Consider the following 25524-nt stretch of genomic DNA (forward strand, 5'->3'; position numbering starts at 1 on the left):
ACAATAGGACTTAAACATCATCCAAGCTTGGGCTAACAAATGCTAAGTATCATTTACACTACAAAAATATTGCCTGAACCTCTTGCTCTAAACATCCTTGTGGTTACCATTGGCTAGGAACAAATATTTATGAGGTTAGTCCAGTTTATGGCTGCAAGGGCAGGTCAGAATCCAGGAATCTCACGAGTAATCCTCCACCAGCTACAGAGCCCAAGTCAAAACTGTGATAGAATATTCTGGACTTGCCTCGATGAGTGCAGCTTTAATGCAAGAACCTCAGAAATATCAGAATCCCGACAGCGTGCAAACAGGACATTTAGCTCAGCAAGTCAACATCGCCCCTCCGAACAGTAATGTTTCAGTTCAGTAAATAGAACCATCAAGAATGTGGAGTTTGGCAAGTAATCACAAGCAGCCAGCTGTGTAGAGAAGCAGTTTAAGCATTGCTAGATATTAATTTTTGTAACACTCTGCCATTACAAAAATAATTGGAGAAATAAAATGCTGCTTATACTGAGACCCATTCCCCTAATTTCCCATGTCTAACTCACCTAACCTAATCACACCTGGACACTATAGGCAATTTAGCATGGCCAATCCACCTACTCTGCACATCTATCGGCTGTGGGAGGAAACCCACGCAGACAGGGGGAGAATGTGCGAGGCTAGAATCAAAGCTGGGTCCCTGGCGCTGAGGCAGCAGTGCTAACCACTGGGAATCTTGAAACCGCTCAGAAGAAAGCAATTCACTTGACTGACATCCTCACTTGATTGACACCATCTCCACAACATATACTCTACACTCACGCACAGTAGAAAGATGAACTTCAGAAGTTCACCAAGGCTCCTTAGACAGCACTTTCTAAATCCACGACCACTGCCATTTCAAAGTACAACACATCAGCCAAATTAAAAGCACCCCCTGCAAATTCCTCTCCAAGCCACTCATCCTGATTTGGAAGTATATCACCATTCCTTCACTGTTGCTGGGTCAAAATACTGGAACTTGCACCCCTGCACTGTGCTATATGACATGAATGGGAGTAGTTCAAAAAGGGTAGTTTGCAATCATCTCAAAGACAGTTGGAGATGGGCAATACATGCTGGCCGGCCAGCCAGGCTGAATAGCCTGAAGAAAACACATTCTGACAAGTTAACTTTCCTGGTTTGATATTTAGTCAAACTAAGACAATTACCAGTTTCTGCTGCATTACTTAGACATCATCTGCAGTCCAACTTACCAGCACCTTCTCTACACATGCTACGTAAAATTGTTCTTTCCTTTCTGAAGTTGATCTTCCCACATTTCAGTCATGAGTTCAAGGCAAAAAGCTTTAACTTTACATTTTTTCTTTAAAAAGTAATATTTCAGTTCAGTAAATAGAACCATCAAGAATGTGGAGTTTGGCAAGTAATCAAACAGCCAACAGTGTAGAGAAACAGTTTAAGCATTGCTAGATATTAATTTCTGTGACACTCTGCCATTACAAAAATAACTGGACAAATAAAATGCTACTTGAGTCCATATTTTGGTCTAAATCTACTTTATAATGTTCAGCATTACAAAAAAAATCTACAAATCTATCCGAACATACTTTTTCCAGATCGAAATGCTTAAGCAAAAACAAAACAAACCAAAATAATCTTTGTGGGTACACAAAGCAAATAAATACAACACAAGTTTTATAGAAAATTTTATTCAACATACAACATTTTTCCAGCAAAAAGGCAATATACAGGAAAAGATTTCATACACTGCTACGTGAATTAAAAAGATAGGAAGGAAGAGGAAAAAAAGTTGTGAATTGCAGATTCTATTTCACTGCACTGAACTAGACACGCTGCTGCAATTAGCTTAAAAAAAACAAAAACAGTCTGAAATAAAACTACACGCAATGAATATCAACATCAGTGACTTTACCTGCAGACTCCTCCATGGGAATTTATTCCTTCGAGTGTTAAATTGTACATGTTCATCATTAAATATACAATTTTTTTTGTATTTTTTAAAAATTTTTACAAAGTCAACAGCTTACTACTTACGTTATTGAGCATGCCCTCTGTGCTAAAGGCTGTGTTTGTCATGTTATAATTTTTCACATCTCACCATGACAAAACAGAACACATTCAGATTTTTCAACTTTGCCCTTTCCAGCCACCACTGTGTTTCAGAATTGTTTCCCACCGGCAGCACAGTAAACCCCACCCACTCCAGCCAGTTACCATTAGGAAGTACTAATGGCCATAGCATCAAAATAAAACAAGCATAGCCAGACCTACAAACTCGCACCAGGCAGGTTACAATGAGTACTGATTTATTATTATTGCCAAGGTGTTCTACAAAGAGTATGGGATGAACAAAAACCTGGATCATGTTTAAAAAAAAATCAAAGACCACATTCAGCCGGGAGAAAAAAAAATGCATCTCCTTAGTATTAAGTGCCAACAACGTGCAAGATGTAGTACAGACACCATTTATTAATGCTGTGAAAGTTGGTGGTGTTTACAAATTCACAAAAATTTTGAATTCATCCAAACTACCTAAATAAAGAAAAACTATCCAAATGACTGTAAACATGAACATGCTAGCTGCTTTCAGTATTGCGAAATTTCCCAACACCTTTAATGAGCAGCCAGCCAGAGATGTGAATCCTATGCCATCTGCTGTGGGTTATTCTAAAGGCATGGAACCATTTAGCAAATGACTAGCTGTTTCCTTACTACTCCGCTCCTTTGCTATGCTGCCACATTCCGGCCACAACACCTTTTCAACTTTAAATCAAGCAAGAATTCACATCCAACTGCATTGCTCTTCAAGAGGGTAAAATCATTTCATCTTTCCATCTGGAAAATAGGCAGTCAATAGATAGAGAAGCCAAACCGAACAGCCTCAACAAAATAAAATTAGCATCAGCAGCAAATCCTGTCGCTGAAGACTTCTGACAAGGTGCATGTGTACCAAAGTTCATTTTTACTGTTGTTGAATGGGTGCACACACTGTCTTTTTAATTATTAACTTTTTTAAGACACAATCCTGACTAGTCAGGTACTGGTGTCAGTTGTGAATTTTGATCGCTTTTTCCAGGTATGCATAGCGACTTCTCTTTGGAGCTTTATTGAAGTGATCAAGCCCCAACCACGGCCTTGGCTGGGACATATTACCTATGAATAGAAACAGAAAACCATTATAGATATTCTTTCAATAATAGTATTAAGTATTACACTCATTTTAAAACTGTATTGTATGTAACTTAAATTATGCACCAAGAATGAAATGCAGTTTGAGTGACAATATCCACAAGTTTTATAGTCATTAGTACCGCACCCCCTGTTAATTAAGGCACCAGCAAAATCTTTGAACCACTAAAACCATTTGTGAGGAACGCCGTGCAAACTAAGCAAGGCACCTGGGGAGCTTCACATACAGCTGGTTTGAAAATTTTTCAGTGTCTATTTTCTCCTATAGTAGTCGAGCAAACATGTGTAAAACTTCCACAATGCAGATTCCAGTTATGCACTATTGCATGCTTCTTGAAAAAAAAATTCCTGAAAAAAAAATTCCTGTTTCTTTTTAGCTATATCTCAAGTAAGTATGTTTCTCTTCCAGCGTTGAAATCTGCTGTGGAACAATGGATGTCAACAAAACCAAGCAAAGCAGCCAATTAATCATACCATATACTAGGAGATTCTGGGGACTATCTCCAAAGTAAACTGCCTCCAGGGGATATCCTTTGAAGTTGAGCAGAGTACTTGCACAACAAATGTGCATAGATATATTCCAACAGTTGTGGCAAATTAAAACCAAACTGTTGTACAATAAACTATCAAAAACAGTTGATCTAATTTATTCAGCGATTTGCAGCTGGCAGTTTTTAGGTTAAAGCAGTGTTTGAATGGCAAAAGGTGCTGTAGTGCAGACAGTAGAAATTTGGATCAATTATATTACTAGTGGTAAGAGACACAGCTACCAAATATGCTCTGTTAAAAGAGAAGAGAGATTTCACAATGGTGTAACTTGGTAACTATCAAAATATAGCTTTTATACTTCTGTTGCAACTACTTCCTATGGAAGGATGACCTACTAGTAACCCAAAACTTCAGCAATGCTCTTGTACACAAATGGGGGTCCTTAAGCTGTAAACAGAAATAATATTTGCAGGTTTCTGACTAGTTTGGTTTGGAGACTCCAAACATGGTGTAGGTTTCTGGGTCAAGTCTCCTGGCTGATAAAAATAAAAACACTCATATTCATGATATCTGCTCTAAGGAACTTTTCAAAAGTTGAATAAATATATTTTTCCAACATTTCACATAACTCAGTCTCATAGTTCCATTCAGTAATTATCTCCTGGGTTCGAAATCAGTTGGTCAACCATAGCTCATGTCAAGCTGTCATCTGGTCAGGACTTCAAGTTGAAACATTGCCAGTATTCTTTGGGTATTTAGTTCAGCATTTAATTTTGTCATTAACTGTTTCAGTGACTGAACTGAATAAACATTTCATGTATTATTGATCGTGATTCCAGAGCAAATATGCTGCCCCATTTTAGTTCACTTACGGCATCATACTGTTTCAAAGTGAGATTTGAAACAATTTCTGCCAGCACTGTCCACTGCAAATTCCTATCACCACATTTATAAATACAATGATAAAAGCGTGCCGTATGCTATAGGTATAGCGTCACATCAAGGGTGGTTCTGTAACATTATAAATTTAAACCAGTACCTCAGTATATCCAGCTAACATTTCTTAAACAGTCTGCAGAATTTCTACCTGAAACTCCGTTAACCCTGTTTCTGTCAACAGATCAGCTCTCACTGCCACTGCTATACATCATGCTTCAAAACATCCATTCATAGAGGGCAAGGCTTACTCAAATTTACTGTAATGACCGCATCAACATCCTCGCCTCATCAGAAAACTGGGTGGAGAAGTGTGATACCTTTCCACTTGATTATGCTACATATTTCAGCACTTCTCCTGGATTGGCATTACATGATCACCAGACCATACTTAGCTTCAACACCTAATCCTCTGGAATAAAACAAAGAAATGTAAATGCTGGAGATCCGAAATGAAGACAAACTGCTGGTGGAACTCAGCATGTCTGGCAACATCTACAGGGAGACTTCAGAGTTAACATTTCAGGTTAGGTGACTCCTGTTCTCAAAATTTCAATCCTCTGTCACACTTCATCTCATGATCTTCCTTGCCCCATTTCAATTATATTGGCTAATTCCTTGATCAGACATCATCCACATTTCCTATCCACGCTTCAACCTTGCCAACTTTTCTATCAGCCCTTCAATCTCCCAATTCATTTAAAACTAACTTCAAAATCCGCCACTATCTAAATCTCTGAACCTCAATTTCCTCCTACAAGGCATTCAAGAACAAAACTTTTGACCAAATTTTTGATCACCAGATCTATCCTAATGTCATGTGCAGTAATATCATATTTTTCTTAATATTGATACTGTGAAACATCAAGATGCTTAATGATGTTAAAGGCGGCAAGAAATAGAAGCGATGCTTTAACATACAAGGAGCTTCATCAGAAAGTTCAGACAAAACCTGACACCAAGCCACTTAAGAGTTAGGGCAGGTGACCCAAGGCTTGGTGGAAGTAGTGGAATTTAACAAGGAACAACTCAAATGGAACAGAGGTGTGACCCCACTGGGTTGGAAATTCAGAACCAATGTACTGAATCAGCAGCCATGAACTTGTATAATTATTTTCAAACTGATATCAGTACAGATGGAATTCATAGCAATTTCCTTTACTGTAAACAGGGTCAGATCAATCTGATCTTGCATTGTTAAGTCTTGGCATTGAAAAGCAATGCGAATTGTGAAATAGTGATTGTGAAATTGTGGAAAGCGCTTGGTTCATCTTCATAATCCCTTCAGCAATTCAACATTAATAGTATCTAGCACCATCTTGGGTCACATGTTCACCCAGGAAAGGAACTAGCCTAACTCCCAAATCTATATCCAGCACAACATTATTTAACACACAAGGGTTTTGACCAAAAAGGAAGGAAAAATAACCTCTTGGTGTAAGCATTAGCATCTTATTTTATTCTAATAAACTCTTACAGAGTAACTTGGCTATATTGAAGCCCGTGTCCAGAAACCAGTCTCCAATTTTTTTGGGGTTTAAAATAAAATGGAGAAAGCATTTTGTAGAGAGACTGCTCTACATGGTTGACACAGCAAACAGGTACTTTGCATCCCAAACATCTTAGGAAAAAATTTGCATTACAGTAAAGCATTCTAATTTCACAGAACCAGCTATTACAGCGCAGACCACTCAGCCTAAAGTGCCTGCACCAGTTCATTAAATAAACTTCATTACCTAGTGCCAATCGCCTCCTTTTTCCATACCTTTGCACATTTCTATACATATAATCATCCAATCCCCTTCCAAATGCGTCAATTGAAACTGCTTCCACCACAGTTCCATCCAGTGCATTCCAAAGCTTAACCACTTGCAGAATGGAAGGAGTTTTTTTTCCTCACTTCAGCCTTGTTTGTTTTGGTGATCACTACAAAATCTATGCCATATTTGGTGTTAATGGCAATGCCCAAAATTTTGAAACATGCTTTGCAATTGGATTTGTCATATATCATTTAATTATAAAGAGTCTTTTCTGAAAGAACTTGCATTTTAGTGTCTCATGAAACAGATGAAACGATTGAAACCGTTAAAAACCTGGTATCAGCTGTGTAACTATATCCTGGTTTGGGATCACTTAACAGGCTCAGAATGACACTGAGATGACAGTTAATTTGAGTAGACATTCTCATGCACTCAGGTCACATGTTCACAAGTACAAATGCAATTTTAGTTATCTTCAGTCTCACAAGTGCTTACCCGTCAACTGTAGAGAATCTGGAATTGGCCAGTCTTCTGCAAAAAAATTCACGTATATAAAACTCCCACAAAAGGTAACCCTCACTGCTGTGTAGACTTTTTTTGTAGAAAATAAAAAATTATATTCCCACAGCTTATTTTTGTAAAAAACAGAAATCTATTCATGAACACAGTCAAAACAATTCCATCAGCATCAGTGCTACGTAACCAAATTTGCAAATTCTTTTCTACTTACTGGGCTGTGGCTCAAAATCCTTCAGGTTGATTTCATATTCATCCTCATTTATGTACTGGTGCCGACCCATCATCACAATGGCAAATTTGAACTTGGAAAAGAGAAATAAAGATTCACCAAAGGCTTTCCAAACAAGACGAGTGAATTTCATACCAGATGAATGCACAGACTTGTGTTTTTGCTCAAGATTAACTATCTGGGTCTTTGTGAGAGACTGTTGAGCTAACTACAACGGATATTTTACTGCACTCTCACCTTATTTAAAGCAAATCTAATTCAAGCAAAATGCTCTCAAAAATGGCTAAAATTAGCTTTTACCTTTTCAAATTCCTTCTCTTGAACTTCCAGCATGGCCTGAATTCGCTTCATAATTTCCCTGAAGGGTTCGCTCTAATAATTTAGAGAACATAGTACATGAACTCTAATCAGCCTCATGAACAAGACAAAACATTCTCAAACATTCCTGTACAATATTGAGTAGCTAATGTAAAGCCTCTCTTTAAAAAGGGAAGTAGAGAGAAAACCCAGAATTATACACTAGTCAACTTGATGTCGTTAGCAGCAAAATTGCTGCAGTCCATTACATCAGATTTAATAGCTGAACACTTGGAAAACAGCAGCAGGATCAAACACAGCCAGCACTGATTTATAATAGGAAAGCCATAATTGATAAATCTACTGGAATTCTTTGAAGAGTTAAAGCATACAATTGATGATAGGCAGCCAGTGGATGCGGTTTACTTTGAATTTCAGAAGATTTTTCACAGAAGTACCACATAAGAGATTAGCATGTAAAATTAAAGCACATGGGAGGGAGGGTTATGCACTGAAATGGACAGGAAACTGGTTTGCAGGGATCAGTGTGAGGACACCAGCTATTCATAATATAGATTTATGATTTAGATGAGGGGACCAAGTGTAACATCTCCAAATTCACAGCTGAGTGATTGGGCAGATGCAGTACAATGTGGATAAATAAGAGTTTTCACTTTGGGAGTCAGATTACCTGAATGGTTACATACTGAGAGATGGGAATGCGCAGAGAGAGCAGGCAGTTCTTTGTAAACGTCAAAGGTAACCATGCAAGTGCAGCAGGCAGTCAAGGTGGCAAATGCTATGCTGGCCTGCAATAGCAAGAAGCTAAGAGGAAAGGAGTGGGACTACCTTGCTATAACTATACAGGATCTTGGTGAAACCACACTCAGAATACTGTGCGCAACTTTGATTTCCTTATCTGAGGAAGGTAGTTCTTGCCACTGAAGGAGTGCAGCATACGAATACCACTGATTCTTGGGATGAAAGGACAGACATGGAGAATTTGAAGTGGTAGGGATGAAATTGCTGGAGGTCTGAGGAGTGTTTGGTGTGTGTTGGGATGGGGGTGGGGGTGGAATCTCTCAGAAATCTATGAAATTCTGATAGAATTCTGCACGTACCCTGTCCAGTCCTATGTCCCTAATGGCAGGGGAGCCCAGAACCAGGGGTCACAGTTTAAGGATAATGTTAACCGTGGACCGAGGGAGGAGCAATTTCTTCATCCAGAGTGGTCAGCCTATGAAATGCCATTCTACAGAAAGCTGTCAGGGCCAATACATTGAATGGTTTTAAGAAGAAACTGGACATAGTACCTGCAGCTAACTGGATCAAAGAATACAGGTAGAAAAACAGGAACAGGTTATTGAGTTAGACGATAAAAATGAATTGGTGGAGCAGGATCAAACAGCTGTACTCTGCTCCTACTATCTAGTGTTCTGGACTTCGAAGCTCTGGAACTAGGTGATTCTCAAGAACCAAGCATTTACTCAAAATACTGGGCAAACAGCATAGAATTAAACACTTCACCTGGCATATTCGCAGCAAAAATGGAATTCCGAAAGTGCCAAAAACCTCTTTGTGAAAGTGTGCCACCGGGATCAGTAATTCATTCTCTTTGTCCAGATCTACTTGATCTAATGGGACCTCCTGAAAAATATTCAAAAGACATTAAATTTCAGTTGGAAACTGCTAATGGAAAACATGGCAGTTCCACAGAATAGTCTGACATTTGACTTATGACATACCTCTATCCTAAATGTACGGCTTGTTGCTGGAGATAAGCATTCTAACAATTCATCTTCCTGATGGACTCCAATTATTTTGTAGCTTACAATTTCCAGTAGTCTAAAAGCAAACATATACATGGTCATAATTTAAATTCTGAAAAACTTAAGTTGTTAATATGTAATCTAAACTATTTCTGCATTCTAAAATGACCACTCCAATGCCAGAGACCACAATAACCGACTTGCCAACCAACTGCAAATAGGTTGTCAGAAATCCAAACTCTCATTTTAAATCTATGTACTAGAAATGACACATTGTACACTTTCACGAATGGAATCAACTTGAACTGGGTAGCAGTTTAAGTACATACCTAGCCATAATCTAAATGGTTGCACTGTTTTTTCCCCCAAAACAGTTACACTTAATACCCAAATATTGCACTCATCAGGCAAATACCTTAAAAATTAAATGCAATATCTTAATATTCCTAAAAGCGTTATGCCAATCCCCACCCAGCTTGGACCTAATTTGTAGGATTAGTGATTGAAGTATAACTGCTAAGTGCTTTCTCAAAATGACAGCAGTGCATATCATTAAACAAACTTGTTAGCTCAAAAATAAAGCCTTTCTTTTGCACCCTGACACAATATATTGTGGGTTTTTGCTGACATTACATTGAAGGAAACTTAAATCTTAAGGAGTTTAATGTGTATGCAGCTCTGGAGTACATGTTGGAATAAACGTGCACACTACTACTCATCTGCACAAGCTGTATTAATAGTGCAGTCATTACAACAAATGGGCTCTGTGGAATAATGCAATATATAAAGTTGCTACCTTAGTTTACTGGATCCTTTTTCTGACAATTCTACAGCTTTCTTACATTCTTCCAGCAAGTCACGTACACAGCCATGCTTATCTGGATATAGTGTTATCTCCTGTAATAAAATAATTTGTTCAAATTAACTGAAATCTTCTTACCATTTCACATCCAATTAGTGAGCAAATGGAGAATGACTTGAACTAGTTCTTCAGCACAACAATTAGATGTCCATCATGTAATTACCAAAGTGAAAATTAAAACTAGTTCACTGGGTACTCTTATTTCAGGGTTACACTTTGGTAGTAGCTAAAAGCTTTGTTTGTAATATTGAAAAATGACCAAAAAGGAAACAAGCACCAAGTCAAGTGCCCACATTTCTAGGTATGAAATGAGGATTTCCTCGACATAGGTAGATGATGCCTTGAGTTCTTTGTGGGTACACACATACTGCAATGCTAATAGTGAGCAGGGGATGTATTATGTACAGCCTCAGGCAAGGGTGAAGAGCTGGTGGAATGTAGTATGTTGTTGATGGTCTCAATGACGTAGATTTGGTCACGTGCCTTTACAGCAATAAAATGATACTGAAGACAACCAGAAAACAGTACAGTCATGGAACCCATGTTGGTCCAATAACCATAATATATAGAAGAGATCAGTGCACTGAACAGTCTCCCAACTTATTGTTCCATCCAGCTTGGACAATCATTTTCGCACTCTGATTTAGTGGAGTATGCATGGAACATACAGATCAAAGGTAGAATTGTTACAAGGTGAATGAAACACCGATATATTGCACTCATGCTAACATTGTGTTATGAGAAAAGGCCCGATTTTATATTGTTAAAACTAATGTACGTAAATGCAGTGCTAAAACAAATGAGCAGTCAGGATGCAGTCCAATTCTAGACTCCCTCAATCCATAATACAATGAATTTCCTTCCGCTTCTCAATATTTGTGAAATTGGTGTTGAATTCATCTCCCATCCGGAAGACAATCCGAATGGCAGTTTGACCATTATGGTCAACAGAAAGCATTACAATCAGAACTTGTTTTCTGAACACAGTACTGAATGAGGGGCAGCAAAATTTAATAAGAGCAAAGTGGAGACAGGCTTTGTTGTGAAATTGGAGAGGCTGAGTGTGATATTCCCGTAGTGAGATTTCGTCGTGTTTCTGGTGTTGTTTTATAGTAGTTTGTCAGGGGTTGGCAACCTGAGGAGTTAATCAATTTGGAAGAGAGTTAAGTTGCTAACGGGAAGCGGAAAAAACTGCAGGGGAGATGAGAAGACAGTTGAAAAAATGTCAAACATAATATGCCTTGAATGCCAGAGGTCAAAAAGTTAAGGGCTCTCTACCTGAATGCATACAGTATTCGCAACGAGACAATCTAAAGGGGCAACTAGAGATTAATTGTTACGATGTAAATTGTTATAATATAATTACCATTACAGAAACATGGGCGCATGGAAACCAGAACTGGAAACTGAATATTCAAGGATATTTGACATTTAGGAAGGATAAGCAAGGAAGAAAAGGAGGTGCAGTTCTAAATACAATAATAATATAAAATGGATTCACTGCAGTAGAAAGAGAGGATTGTAAATCAAAAAAAAAGTGTGTGAAATCTATTTGGGTGGAGCTAAGAAACAGCAAGCCTTAGCTTATATTGGCTCTAGTTTTTTATAGGCCAAACAGCAGTGCTGGTGTGGGGCACACAATTTATAATCAGGAGATGAGAGAAGCTTGTAACAGGCACAATTACAGTAATCTTTGATTACTAAGTCTGTATACAGACTTAGTAAACTGAAAAAGCAGAAAAGCTATGGGCATGGAGTGTCTGGAATGCCTTCAGCATAGTTTTCTAGTTTGGATCTCATTTGTCATGAAAAAGAACTAATTAATAATCTTTCTGTAATAGAATCTTCACGGATGAATGCAACAATATGGTAGAACTTTACATTATATTTGAAAATGTGGAGTACAACCAGAAGCAAGGGGGTTAAGTTTGAACAAGGAAAATAATGAAAATCTGAGCATCAAGCTGCTGAGCTGGAATACGCAGACGTTAAAAAGCATGGCTGTACACAAGCAACGGACAGTCTTTAAAGAACAATTCCATAACTTACAGCAATTAAATGTTTCTTCTTTGTGCAAAATCTCAAAAAAGGTCAGTTAACTGTGGTTGGCAAAGTTAAAGATTGTACAAGATTAAAAGAAAAGACATTAACTAAGATATCCGAGGACTGGCAATTTTTTAGAATGTAAAGAATGTTTCCATAATTAGAAATCCAAGTGACTAGATAGATTGAGGAGTTGAAGGAAATTAGTATTAATAAAAGCAGCATACTGGTGAAATTAATGGGTCTGAAAATTGCTATGCTCCCACAACCTGATAAACTATACTTAAGTTTTGAAGGAGATGGTGCGTTGATAACCATTCTACAAAATTCCATAGATACTGTTTGCAAATGTCACCTCATGATTTAAGAGAGCAACATATCTGCCCCCACCACCCCGTTCTCCTCTCCATACACATTCTCAGTAAAGCACAAAGCCCCAAGTGGTCCCTCTTTTGCCCAATATTCACTAGACCCCCAAACCAGCCATGCTCTTGTAATAATGTGACACCCATTTGATGCGAACAGTGTGGAATATGCACACGAACCTACTAAATGGGGTCTAGAACCTTATGCGTAAACATTTGAATGAGCAAACATACGCTGTTGTCCCATAGTTCTGGTGTTAGCAGACACTGCCGAGAAGGAAACTTTAAACCACAGTCACATCACTTTACATCAGCTCAACGGAAAATGTTAAAAGCTATCATAAAGGACATGATAAATAGATACTTGGTTAAAATGATCTTATTGGGTATAGTTGGCATAGATTTGCAAATTAAAAGTCTATTTGATAAACTTGGGGTTTTTTTTGAGAGCGTTACTGATAAAATTGTTAAAGGGGAGACAATTGATGTAGTACATTTGGATTTTCGTAAAGTTTCTGATAGTCTTTATAGGAGATTGGCTTGCAAATTAAAAGTACATGTAACAATATGTGATGCACTGGCATGGATTAAAGATTAGCCGGACAAACAGAAAATAGTTGGAATAAATGGGTCATTCTTGCATGTGGCAGCCTGTGACAATTAGGATACTGCAAGCATCAGTATTTGGGGTGCGAACTGTTCACAATACACAAGATGATTAAGACCAAATGAATTATTTCCAAATCTGCAGTTGCAACGAAACATAGCAGGAACATGCAGCATGAGGAAGATGGAAAACATTTTCAGGGGGCTGTGGACATAAATACATAGTTACTCATGAAGAACTATATTTTCTGTGTGAATGAGTAAGGGCATGGCGACAGAATATGATAGGGAAAAAATGTGAGTTTATGCACTTGTTAGGAAAACAGACGTGTAGATAACTTATTAAATGGTGGAGAAGTTGCAAAGTGTACAAATGACAAGGGACTTGGATGTCCAGATCAATAAAATCACTGAAGACTAACTTTCAAGTGCACTAAGTACTAGGAAGGCTAACGGAATGCTTGGCTTTACCACAAATGGATACAAGCACAGGAATGGTAAAGTCTTCCTTCAACTGTATAGGAGCTCGGTTAGACTGTATCTGAAACACTGTACTGCTGCAGTCTCCTTACCTCAGGAAGGATATTACTACCAAGGTGAGAGGCATAGATAGAGTGGATACCCAGAGATCTTACCCCAGGCCAGAACTAACTTTTACAAGGGGGCTTAAATTTAGGGTGATTGGAGGAAGGTAAAGGGGAGATGTCACAGGTAAGTTCTTCACACAGTGTAGGCATGTGGAACTCTGCCAGCAATAGAGACTTTTAAGCAACTCTTGGATAGGCACATGGAAGATAGTAAAATGTAGGGAATACAGGATAGATTGATCTTAGTAGGATATAATAGGTCGGCACAACTTCGTGGGCCGAAGGGCATGTACTGTGCTGTCTTGTTCTACCATAGCTGTGCACCAAAGGTTAGTCAGATCTGTTCCCAGGATGGTGGGACTGACTCAGGAAGAAAGATTGGGAAAAGCAGATCCAAATTCTCTAGCATTCCAAAAGATTGAAGGGGCCAGACTGCCTAATTTAGAGGGCAGTGAATCTTTGGAATCTGTGCCCAAGACTGCTGTCAAAGCTTACTCATTGTTGAAGTGGATTATCCATGGCACAATGGGTAATGGGGACACAGTTGGTAGAAGACATTCAAGTTTTCCATCAGCCGTGATTGTGTTCAACAGGGTGAGTTCGACTGTCTAGACAGCCAACACCTGTTCCACTCTCAAATGCTTACTTTGTTCAAGGGTTGCTAAAACAACAACCTGTATTTATCTAACACCTTTAACAATGAAATACCCCAAAACCTGTACATTAACACTTGAAAAAGCATAATACAGAGCGACACAAGATAGAGAATAGATAGCCAAAACTTTGATCAAGGTTCAACCTGTGTCTTAAATAGGGAAGGAACGGAGAAAGGAGGAAGAGATACAGCTTGGAGCCTGAGCAACTGAAGGTACAGCCAACAAAAATCAGAAATGATTTCATGTCATGTTTAGACGAATGCAGATATCAGGGCTGAAAGAAATCCAAGATCAAGGGATTTGAAAAGAAGGACGAGAATTTTAAAACCAATGATCAATTTTAAAATCGTTGCTTGATAGGCAATCTTAACAATGGAACTAGAGTCCGAAGCTTATTCAAGATCGAACCTGACACCAAAGCTGCAAACTGAAAGGCTTAATTTTAGACATTGCCTTGCAGAGGGATAGAGTTATTAGCTCAGGAATGGAGGTTGCAGCAGGAACAAAAATAAAGGCTGCAGTTTTCCTATTTCATTCTACCCTATCAATCGAAAAGAACCTTCTCCCTTGTAAATCTGATTGTAACTATAGTTACTGATGAAGACGGTTTAAGGAACAGTTGTTGGGAGTGATGAGTAAATATGTCCCTCTGAGACAGGCAAGAAGGGGTAAGATTAAGGAACCTTGGATGACGAGAGCGGTGGAGCTTCTAGTGAAAAGGAAGAAGGTAGCTTACATAAGGTGGAGGAAGCTAGGGTCAAGTTCAGCTAGAGAGGATTACATGCAGGCAAGGAAGGAGCTCAAAAATGGTCTGAGGAGAGCCAGGAGGGGGCACGAGAAAGGCTTGGCAGAAGGAATCCGGGAAAACACAAAGGCATTTTACACTTACGTGAGGAATAAGAGAATGGTCAAAGAAAGAGTAGGGCCGATCAGGGATAGCATAGGGAACTTGTGTGTGGGCCTGAGGAGGTAGGGGAAGCCCTAAATGAGTTTTTTGCTTCTGTCTTTACGAAAGAAACCAACTTTGTAGTGAATGAAACCTTTGAAGAGCAGGTGTGCATGCTGGAATGGATAGAGATAGACGAAGCTGATGTGCTGAAAATTTTGTCAAACATTAAGATTGACAAGTCGCCAGGCCCGGATCAGATTTGTCCTCGGCTGCTTTGGGAAGCGAGAAATGCAATTGCTTCGCCACTTGCGAAGATCTTTGCATCCTCGCTCTCCACTGGAATCGTACCTGAGGACTGGAGAGAGGCAAATGTAATTCCTCTCTTCAAGAAAGGAAATAGGGAAATCCCCGGCAATTATAGACCGGTAAGTCTCACGTCTGTCGTCTGCAAGGTGTTAGAAAGGATTCTGAGGGATAAGATTTATGACCATCTGGAAGAGCATGGCTTGATCAAATACAGTCAACACGGCTTTGTGAGGGGTAGGTCATGCCTTACAAACCTTATCGAGTTTTTTGAGGATGTGACTAGAAAGGTTGATGAGGGTCGAGCTGTGGATGTGGTGTATATGGACTTCAGTAAGGCATTTGATAAGGTTCCCCATGGTAGGCTCATTCAGAAGGTCAGGAGGAATGGGTTACAGGGGAACTTAGCTGCTTGGATACAGAATTGGCTGGCCAACAGAAGACAGCGAGTGGTAGTAGAAGGAAAATATTCGGCCTGGAAGTCAGTGGTGAGTGGAGTTCCACAGGGCTCTGTCCTTGGGCCTCTACTGTTTGTAATTTTTATTAATGACTTGGACGAGGGAATTGAAGGATGGGTCAGCAAGTTTGCAGACGACACAAAGGTCGGAGGTGTCGTTGACAGTGTAGAGGGCTGTTGTAGGCTGCAGCGGGACATTGACAGGATGCAGAGATGGGCTGAGAGGTGGCAGATGGAGTTCAACCTGGATAAATGCGAGGTGATGCATTTTGGAAGGTCGAATTTGAAAGCTGAGTACAGGATTAAGGATAGGATTCTTGGCAGCGTGGAGGAACAGAGGGATCTTGGTGTGCAGATACATAGATCCCTTAAAATGGCCACCCAAGTGGACAGGGTTGTTAAGAAAGCATATGGTGTTTTGGCTCTCATTAACAGGGGGATTGAGTTTAAGAGTCGTGAGATCTTGTTGCAGCTCTATAAAACTTTGGTTAGACCACACTTGGAATACTGCGTCCAGTTCTGGGCGCCCTATTATAGGAAAGATGTGGATGCTTTGGAGAGGGTTCAGAGGAGGTTTACCAGGATGCTGCCTGGACTGGAGGGCTTATCTTATGAAGAGAGGTTGACTGAGCTCGGTCTCTTTTCATTGGAGAAAAGGAGGAGGAGAGGGGACCTAATTGAGGTATACAAGATAATGAGAGGCATAGATAGAGTTGATAGCCAGAGACTATTTCCCAGGGCAGAAATGGCTAGCACAAGGGGTCATAGTTTTAAGCTGGTTGGTGGAAAGTATAGAGGGGATGTCAGAGGCAGGTTCTTTACGCAGAGAGTTGTGAGAGCATGGAATGCGTTGCCAGCAGCAGTTGTGGAAGCAAGGTCATTGGGGTCATTTAAGAGACTGCTGGACATGTATATGGTCACAGAAATTTGAGGGTGCATACATGAGGATCAATGGTCGGCACAACATTGTGGGCTGAAGGGCCTGTTCTGTGCTGTACTGTTCTATGTTCTATTATCTTTGAAAACTCAATTATCAACTCAAATACATTAAAGGGATTTGGACCAGAGTGTCGCCAAGACTTGCTAAAGACCAGTTATTTGGATTTTCAATTTGTAGATGGAGTGGAGCAGGGAAAGGGTACTTAGGATTCCACAGGGGTGACCCTGTCAAAATGCTACTGGTGATCTTTTCTGCCCGGGTACCACAAAATCTACTAAGTGCCTTTCGGCGCATGTGTGAGCAAATGCACGAAAGCAAAGGATGGTACGAGACACAGATTGGAAACGTAGGGCTAAAAACTTTACTCTCAGCTAAACTGAGGGTATTTAACCATCACATTCATACTATATAATTGTAAAAATGTGTAGTAATTAAGCTTAGCATAAAAATGGATATTCACCTCTTCCCTATAATTGCTGTTGAGCCATATACACTTGAAACTTCGCCTATTTTCAAAGTCGGTGATCTTCATTTTCAGCTATACAAAGAAGAAATTTATCAATAGTAAACAAGACACTGTTGCATCGGCCACTGCAGTGTAGAGTGCACGGTGCAGCAATACCTTAAGACGAGCTTACAAAGAACAGTCAATTAGAATGTGTGCTCCATTGCAGCTTGCTCTTCTACTGAAATAGCTCTACATTTCCTTCTGCCTCGTTTGCTTACCCAGCCTCCAAGTATCTGATACCCATCCTGACTACTGATTACAGCACAATCAAACAGCTTCTGAACTTCTGTTTTAGAAGAAATCTTTTCCAAGCACTTATAGTAAGGAAATTTAAAAGAATATTGCAAGAAACTGAGCAGTTTCTTTAAAACTATTTTTGAGTTTTTGTTCCCATGCTTTTCAGAGAATGCACAAACCCAAAATATCTTAATTTACAGTCTCTCTCCTGTTTAAAATTCATGACAGACAATTCCACCATTTTTTGGGGTGGTGTCAGGAGTTATTGAAAAAGATGGCTGTGTCATTGAATTTTGTAAAGTTTCTTGTTTGCAATTAAGGCCTCCAGATGTATACCTATAAGAACAGCAAAAAAATTGTAAAAAAATTTAAAATGCCAGTGGAGCAATTCTCCTAGGTCTATGGGAACAATTTAGGGTGGCACACTGGCTCGACGGTTACTGTTGTTGCCTCACAGGACCAGGGATCTGGGTTTGATTCTGGCCTCAAACAACTGTCTGTGTGGAATTTACAAATTCTCCCTGCGTCTATTTCAGTTTCTTTCAGGTCCTCAAGTTTCTTCCCACAGTCCAAAGATGTGGGCAGGCAGATTAGCCTTGTGAAATTCAGGGCCCCAGAAATATAGGAGTTGATCTAGGTGGGACACTCTTCGGAGAGTCAGTGCCGGCTCAATGGGCCAATGGCCTACTACCACACTGTGGGGATTCTACAATGAAAGAAAAGCAGATTCCTTATGTGAACAGTTTTGATAGTAGTCCCTGTATGTTGATGGTCAGGCCTTAGATCTTTGACAAAAACCCAAAGAACTGTGGAAGCTGTAAATTAGGGAGAAAAACAGAAGTTGCTGGAAAAGCTCAGCAGGTCTGGCAGCAGCGGTGATGAAAAGAAAAAAAAACACATTTAACGTTTTGGGTCCAGTGACCCTTTCTCAGAACTCAGTCCTTTGAGAAAAGGGTCACTAGACCCAAAGCATTAAATCTGATTCCTTTTCTTCTCTCTTTTCCCGCAACTGTTTTGGTTCCTTAAATCTTTGAAACAGCTTAAAACTAAATCTTTGGCTAACCTTATCAAATTGCTCATGACACTTGCAATACAGTCTTTAGAAGTATGTACCACTTGCTGATAATTGCCCTAAATGAAATTCCAATAAATCATTACCAACATTTACTGTAACCACAAAGAAAGGCACAATTGCTATTAACTCCACAAATCTGATGGCTTAATTGTTCCATTACTTGACAGTTTAATTAAAAAATTATAAGTAGTAAGGCAAAATTCTATTAAATGTTTTAAAAATGGATAAATTTGGTACAGAAACTTAACACATTAAATTCTGGAATAGGTACAAGTAAACACACTCAGATTTGCAAATTACAGGGCATATTACAGATTTACCTTCAGCCCTTTCCACTTGTAACATAGGGTCAAATACAAACGTACTTACTTGCTGATAATAGAGTTTCTTTGGTTGCCTCGGCTTGAAAAACTGCAGCAGATCTCTAAGTGTGCCTTCATAATTATGCCTGAGAGGATTACCAGGTCCATCCCTGTAACTTTTAAAAATAAATTTCTTTAATTTTAGGCATTTGAAAGTACGCATGTTAATATCAATAATTATTTTTGAAAAAAAAATAGCATCTCAGATTGCAAGACAGCCAAAGACTGGAATCAAGCATTCGAGATTACATTCACTAACAATACATCAGAATGCAACTCCTCCTCCTGTTCAATCACAATATGTTTGACCATCACCTTTGGAACCTGTCCACAATGCAGTCTTATTTTCCATTTCATGCATTAGCTGGATTTCATTCAATTAAAAATTGAGACCTTAGTGTACAGGACAGTTTCAAAATTTTAATGACAAAACTGGGAAGCAAAGTAAACAATAAGGAGGCCAGCGTAGAATTTCAGAAGAATACATACAAGTTGGTTAAGTGGGCAGATAGATGGCAGACAAATTTCAAAATACTTAAATAACATGAATATCTAACTATTAAATAAAAGGATAAAAGGAGTGTAAGAGCAAGGATGCTACGTTAAACTTACATAAAGCATCAGTTCAATCTCAGCTGGACTATTACACCCGGTTCTGGGCCAAACACTTTTGGAAAGATTCAAAGACACTGGAGAAGGCACAGAAGTGGTTTGAGAGATTGGTTCCAGGTTAATAAATTCTAGTTATGAAAGAAGATTAGAGAAGGGCTTTTTTCCTTTGATAAGGAAAGGCTGACTGGAGACCTGATTGAAAGACCATGAAGTTATGAGGGGTCCAGGCAAGAGTAAGTAGAGATAAAATGGTAACAAAGTGTGAAGCTGGATGAACACAGCAGGCCAAGCAGCCTCTTAGCAGCACAAAAGCTGACGTTTTAGGTCTAGGCCCTTCATCAGAGTAAGGAGAGATAAAATGGTCACTCTTTTGAAAGGTTTGATAACTGGATCATGATTAATTCAACTTTTTTTTTACATAAAGAACCTTTACACATCAACTGAAAGATCCTAACAGTCAGGCTGTAATCACCTGTGACTGAACGTTATATTTCTTGTGCAGTGGATGGTCTCATGTATGAACTCTGAACCACGAATGGTTTGGTGACGCTGGTGAAACTGAGAAACTACAGTTGATTTAAATAATTGAATTGGACAGGTTCGATGTTACTTGCGTGTGCAAGATTTTATTTTAACTTCGTTCTACAATATGCCTCTGGAACAGACTGACAGCACAAAAACATTTGAAATTGGCACACGATTGACATTAATTACCAGAAAAACAGTCCATTTCAAACAAACGATTTTTATTCCAATACCCTACCAGACGCTTATGGTAAGAATGTGAAAATAATTACTTAAGCATTCACTACCACATGTACAAGATCGAGAAATAAATACAAAAATTGACAAAATTTCTAATAAATTTAAACTCGAAAGTTACGTAGTCTTACCCTTGAGACTTGAAGAACTGAAGCAACATTGGGTCAGTATTTAGTCGTTGTGCTACAGTCTTGGCCACCTACAAACAGAACAAAAACCAGATTACAAGCTGGTTACATTTAGTGTGGATTATAAAAATCGACGCGGTGCTCCAAAAGGGAAAAAAACACACATCATGGAAGAGTGAATAAACATTCAACTTCAAAATAACTACTTTTGGTTTATAAAACACAAAACTTAATAACCTGTAGAAATAAATAGGGAAAAATCAATGCAATTATCTAAATCAAATATTCCCTTGTTGTTTCAGGGTTACAAAATAATTCACAATTTAAACAAACCTAGAACCATACTAAAGTCAAAGATCAATGGTCAGACTTTCTTCAAAAAGTCTTTGTAAGAACGCTTTATTTGAAGAGTCTAGGATTTTTTAAAAAAAAAACTTGTTAACTGACTAAACCACATCAATATACACATTCAACTTCATTACAATATTAAATTACTGATGGAATATCATAATTTGAAGCTGAAAGAGATGTCAAAACAGGATTATCAATCCCCACCAATGGTCAGGCTAAAGACAATCCTAACTTTGGAATTTGTTTGACCCTGAGATTAGCCTCCAATTCCTTGAGCCATTCCATCACTAAGATCATCAACTTCCACTTCCATATCACCACCTGACCCTACTGCTGCCTTCCCTTATCTGCTGCAAGGTAAAAAGCTCAACTATAAATTTTATTTGTAAACTTGACCACTCCAATGCTGCCATGGTATCTTCCATCTTTCAACCTAACCTGACCACATCCAAAAAATCTTTTTCCTCCCTTATGGTCCAACTTTCAGCAGGTCCCATTTATTCACTGCCTGATTTATGCTGGCATGCAGGCAGAGAACAGAGATTTTAAGATGATCATCTCATTTGTCAATCCTCAATAGATTGCTCTCTCACCTTCACAACCTCCATCAGCTCTGCAAACTCACCTCCACATCTTTATTTAGAAGGTCTAACAACAGAATTGATTTAGAAGTCTGGAACTTATGCCATACAAGAAGCAAATTAAAGAAAAGGTCTCCCACCAGACAAATGAATTTCTAACTAAATCGGCATCACTTCATTTTTCAGTGGTTCAAAATACCTAAATTAGTTATGCTCAGTTTAGTAATCTAATTTTTAAGTACACCTAGACTTTAACACACATACCTGAAAGTAGTTCATTCTATTAGACAGAGTGACCACAAATCCCGGATCATTAGGAATAGTCTTATCGCAAAAGATGACATCAACTCGATGGTAGAGATCTCGAAAATAATCTTTTGCAGTTGGTAACTCACTGGAGTCATTTTCTGGGTCATCCCTGAAAATCAGACAAAATTAGTGATTTCAGCAGTCCGTGTGATTTCTTCTGTTCAAGACTATGCTAATAATTTTCAAAGCAACGTTTTGGCAGCTGTGCCACACAACTAAAGATGTGCATTGTTTTGGTAAATCTTAAGTTAAAGCATGGTGGATGCTCGCTACGGTTTTATATTGTTACCATTAAGAGCAGTGCATATGGACAGCAATTAGTGTGATCGGAAAATCTAGGTCATGCTCAGGTACTGTTCAAATGCAACATGAAATTTCAGAATTATTTTAAACGTTATATGGAATTTGCAATCCCTCTTTAGATCTAACCCAACCACATGGCATGGAAAATGAACTACTTTACACAGTATCAAGACTAGTAAATGTGTAACTGGATACATACAGATAAAATATTTTTCTGCACATTATACAGGTACCTTTGATAGGAAATAAAAGCTGAATAGTACATTCGTGATGTGAAGTTATGTTTCAACCATGTATACCTATTTCACACTTCACATTCAATTATTTCAACCACTGAAGGGAACTGATCAATGTTTATAATTAAATAGATGCCAAGAACAGAAATAGACATGCATCTATAGTTTTAAAATTTGAGTTAATAAACTGGTTGTAAATGAAAGGCATTTATCCCTTGTATTACTTTCAACTTGTATTTATAGAATCTTCTTTAAAGGATAACAGGAGCAGGAATAGGCCAACTGGCTCCAAGCCTGCTCCATCATTTAGTAAGAAAATAGCTGACTTGATAGGAACAGGCGTAGGCCATTTAGCCCCAAGCCTGTTCCACTGTTAAGTCATGAACATGGTTAACCTAACTCCATATACCTGCTTTTAGTCAACATCCCTCAATATCTTGGCTTAAGAAAAATTTCTCATATTTCAGATTAACAACTGATTCAGCATCAGTTTGTGGACGATAGTTCCAAATATGTACTACCATTTGTGCGTAGAATTATTTATTAAATCTCTCCTGAATGGTCTAGTTCTAATTCTCAGACCATGTCCCCCACTTCTAGGAGCCCCAACAATAGAAACAGCTTATCTTTATGTATCCTGTCAATATCATGAAGACTTATAAACACGAAAGATACCAAGAGACGTTGTTGTGATGCAGACCTGAGTGCTCTCAGGACGCACCTGGAAAATTAGATATTATTCAAAAAGAAAACCTATGAGAAATAGCACAGAGTACAAGGAGCTCACAATAAATCTTTCAGCACACTTGAATGAACAATGAGAAAGCAGGCAATTTGCACGCTAGGACCAGTTGGATAAAAAATGAAACTGAATAAATATAGTCCCACCCAGCAAAAGGTTGGTGGAGATGATGATGTGGTCAACTGTGTTATTGCCTGCAGGATAGTTAAAAAGGGGTAACTTTGGTGCAATAGCAGGGGGCAGATATTGGATTAGAAGGATTCAAATCTTAAGTTCTGAGAAAATTGTCAGATTTGGAAGGCAAAAAACATAACTAAAAACATGAGAAATGAAAAAGTGGCTGCAAGCACAGCAGCAGTTTACATGGTAGACATGAAATCCCACACACACCAGAATTCTTAAATATAGAACATAGAGCACGGTACAGGCCCTTCGTCCCATGAAGTTGTGCCGAATTTTTACCCTAATCCCAAGGTCGATCTAACCTCCACCCCTACCTTATACTATCATCCATATTCCTATCTCATAGCTGCTTAAATGCCCCTAATGAGGCTGACTCCACTACCCTGTTCAGCAATGCATTCCAAGTCCCTACCACTCTGAGTAAAGAACTTACCTCTGACATCTCCCCTGTATCTACCTCCACTTACTTTAAAACTATGACCCTTGTAACAGCTACCTCCATCCTAGGAAAAAGTCTCTGGCTGTCCACTCTATCTACCCCTCTGATCATTTTGTACACCTCTATAAAAACACCGCTCATCGTTTGTTGTTCTGAAGAGAAAAGCCCTAGCTCTCTCAACCTTTCCTCATAAGACCTTCCCACCATTCCAGGCAACATCCTGGTAAATCTCCTCTGCATCTTTTCCAACGCTTCCACATCTTTCCTGTAAGGAGGCGACCAGAACTGGACACAATACTCCAGATGTGACCAAACCAGGGTTTTGCATAGCTGGAGCGTAACTTTACGGCTCTTGAACTCAATCCCTATACGCTTTCTTAACAACTCTATCCACCTGGGTGGTAGGGTTCATGTCCACAGCTCCCTGAAAGCTAAGATCCCTCTGCTCCTCCACTGCCAAGGATCTTTCCATTAACCCTGTATTCTGCTTTCAAGTTTGTCCTTCCAAAATGAATCACCTCACTTTTCAGGGTGAAACTCCATTTGCCACTTCTCAGCACAGCTCTGCATCCTATTTGTAACCTAGAACAACCCTCCGCACTGGCCACTACGTGACCCACCTTCGTACTGTCCGTGAACTTGCTAATCCACCCTTCCACTTTATCATCCAAATCATTTGCAAAACTCACAAACAGAAGATGACTGAGAACAGATCCTTGGGGTACACCGCTCGTAACTGAGCACCATGTTGAATATTTTCCGTCCACTACCACCCTTTATCTTCTCAGGATCAGCCAATTCTGAATCCAATCTGCCACATTTTGCCCAAACCATGCCTCCTTACGTTCTGCATGAGCCTACCATGGGGAACCTTATCAAATGCCTTACTTAAATCTATGTATACCACATCCACTGCTCTACCCTCATCCATGTGTTTGGTCACTTCTTCAAAGAATTCGATAAGGTTTGTGAGGCACGACCAACCCCTCACAAATCCATGTTGATATAAACAGAAACTGCTGGATAAACTCAGGTCCAGCAACATTTGTAGACAGTCATACAACCAAAATAATTTGACGTAACAATGAAGCAAAAAACGTGACAGATATGCCACTGAAGAAGGCAATGAGTCTGGTTGTTACAAAAGTCTTGGGGGTTTGTATTGCAGTAGAACCTGTGAAGGGGGAAAGTCTAGTTTGGGCCAACAGGAGGATATCACACAACACAAAATATATTTAAGATTGAAAAGTATATCACGTTATCAAAGTAAATGCACCACAGATAGAGCAACTGTGCATTAAACAAAAAGAAATAACCTCCTGAAAAAATGCTGATGATTTGGCAAACCAGTCTGCACAAGACTTCCAAAATTAACTAATGATCTTCAGTGTGTAGTCATGTATTCAGACCATTCAAAGTTATTGACAGGTATCTCATCACAAAGTTGTGCATGCTCCAGAGTATATTCAAACATTGGACAGGCCAGTGTTTGACTGGGGTGAACAAAGTCAGAAGTCACATGACACCAAGCTGAGGTTCAACAGGTTCATTTGGAATCTCAAGCTTTTGGAGCAGTACCCCTTTGTCAGGTCAAGTGACAATGAAGGGGCAACTCTCCAGAAGCTTGTAATTTAAAATAAACCTGTTGGACTATAACCTGGTGCCATGTGACTTCAGAGTACATTCAAGATTGAGACTCCTATCTCAGAATCACAGGACATGGCAAGTGGGCAAGGAAACTGAGTTGGGATAGAAGATTAGTAATGATTGTACTGAAAAGCATAGCAGACT

At 39.1% G+C, this 25524-nt stretch overlaps 1 protein-coding gene across 4 annotated transcripts in view; it reads right to left on the reverse strand.

Moving 5' to 3' along the window:
- Positions 1–1686: 1686 nt before the first annotated feature.
- The window catches only part of usp7 (ubiquitin specific peptidase 7 (herpes virus-associated)), a 105213-nt gene continuing 81375 nt past the window's right edge, over positions 1687–25524 (reverse strand). Inside the window, exons 22-32 of one of the 4 annotated variants that reach the window (XM_059654126.1) lie at positions 21786–21939; positions 20593–20660; positions 19095–19197; positions 17366–17443; positions 9994–10094; positions 9174–9273; positions 8956–9075; positions 7432–7503; positions 7114–7204; positions 6879–6914; positions 1687–3162 (exon numbers count right to left, since the gene is read on the reverse strand). In XM_059654126.1, coding sequence (XP_059510109.1) covers positions 3056–3162; positions 6879–6914; positions 7114–7204; positions 7432–7503; positions 8956–9075; positions 9174–9273; positions 9994–10094; positions 17366–17443; positions 19095–19197; positions 20593–20660; positions 21786–21939 — 1030 coding nt within the window. In that variant the 3' untranslated portion in view covers positions 1687–3055. Of the gene's footprint in view, positions 3163–6878; positions 6915–7113; positions 7205–7431; positions 7504–8955; positions 9076–9173; positions 9274–9993; positions 10095–17365; positions 17444–19094; positions 19204–20592; positions 20661–21785; positions 21940–25524 lie in introns of all 4 variants that reach the window. The other 3 variants (XM_059654125.1, XM_059654128.1, XM_059654127.1) reach the window with 3 other exon arrangements.

The sequence above is a fragment of the Stegostoma tigrinum genome, chromosome 23 (genome assembly GCF_030684315.1).
Source record: "Stegostoma tigrinum isolate sSteTig4 chromosome 23, sSteTig4.hap1, whole genome shotgun sequence".
In the NCBI taxonomy this organism is placed as follows: domain Eukaryota; kingdom Metazoa; phylum Chordata; class Chondrichthyes; order Orectolobiformes; family Stegostomatidae; genus Stegostoma; species Stegostoma tigrinum.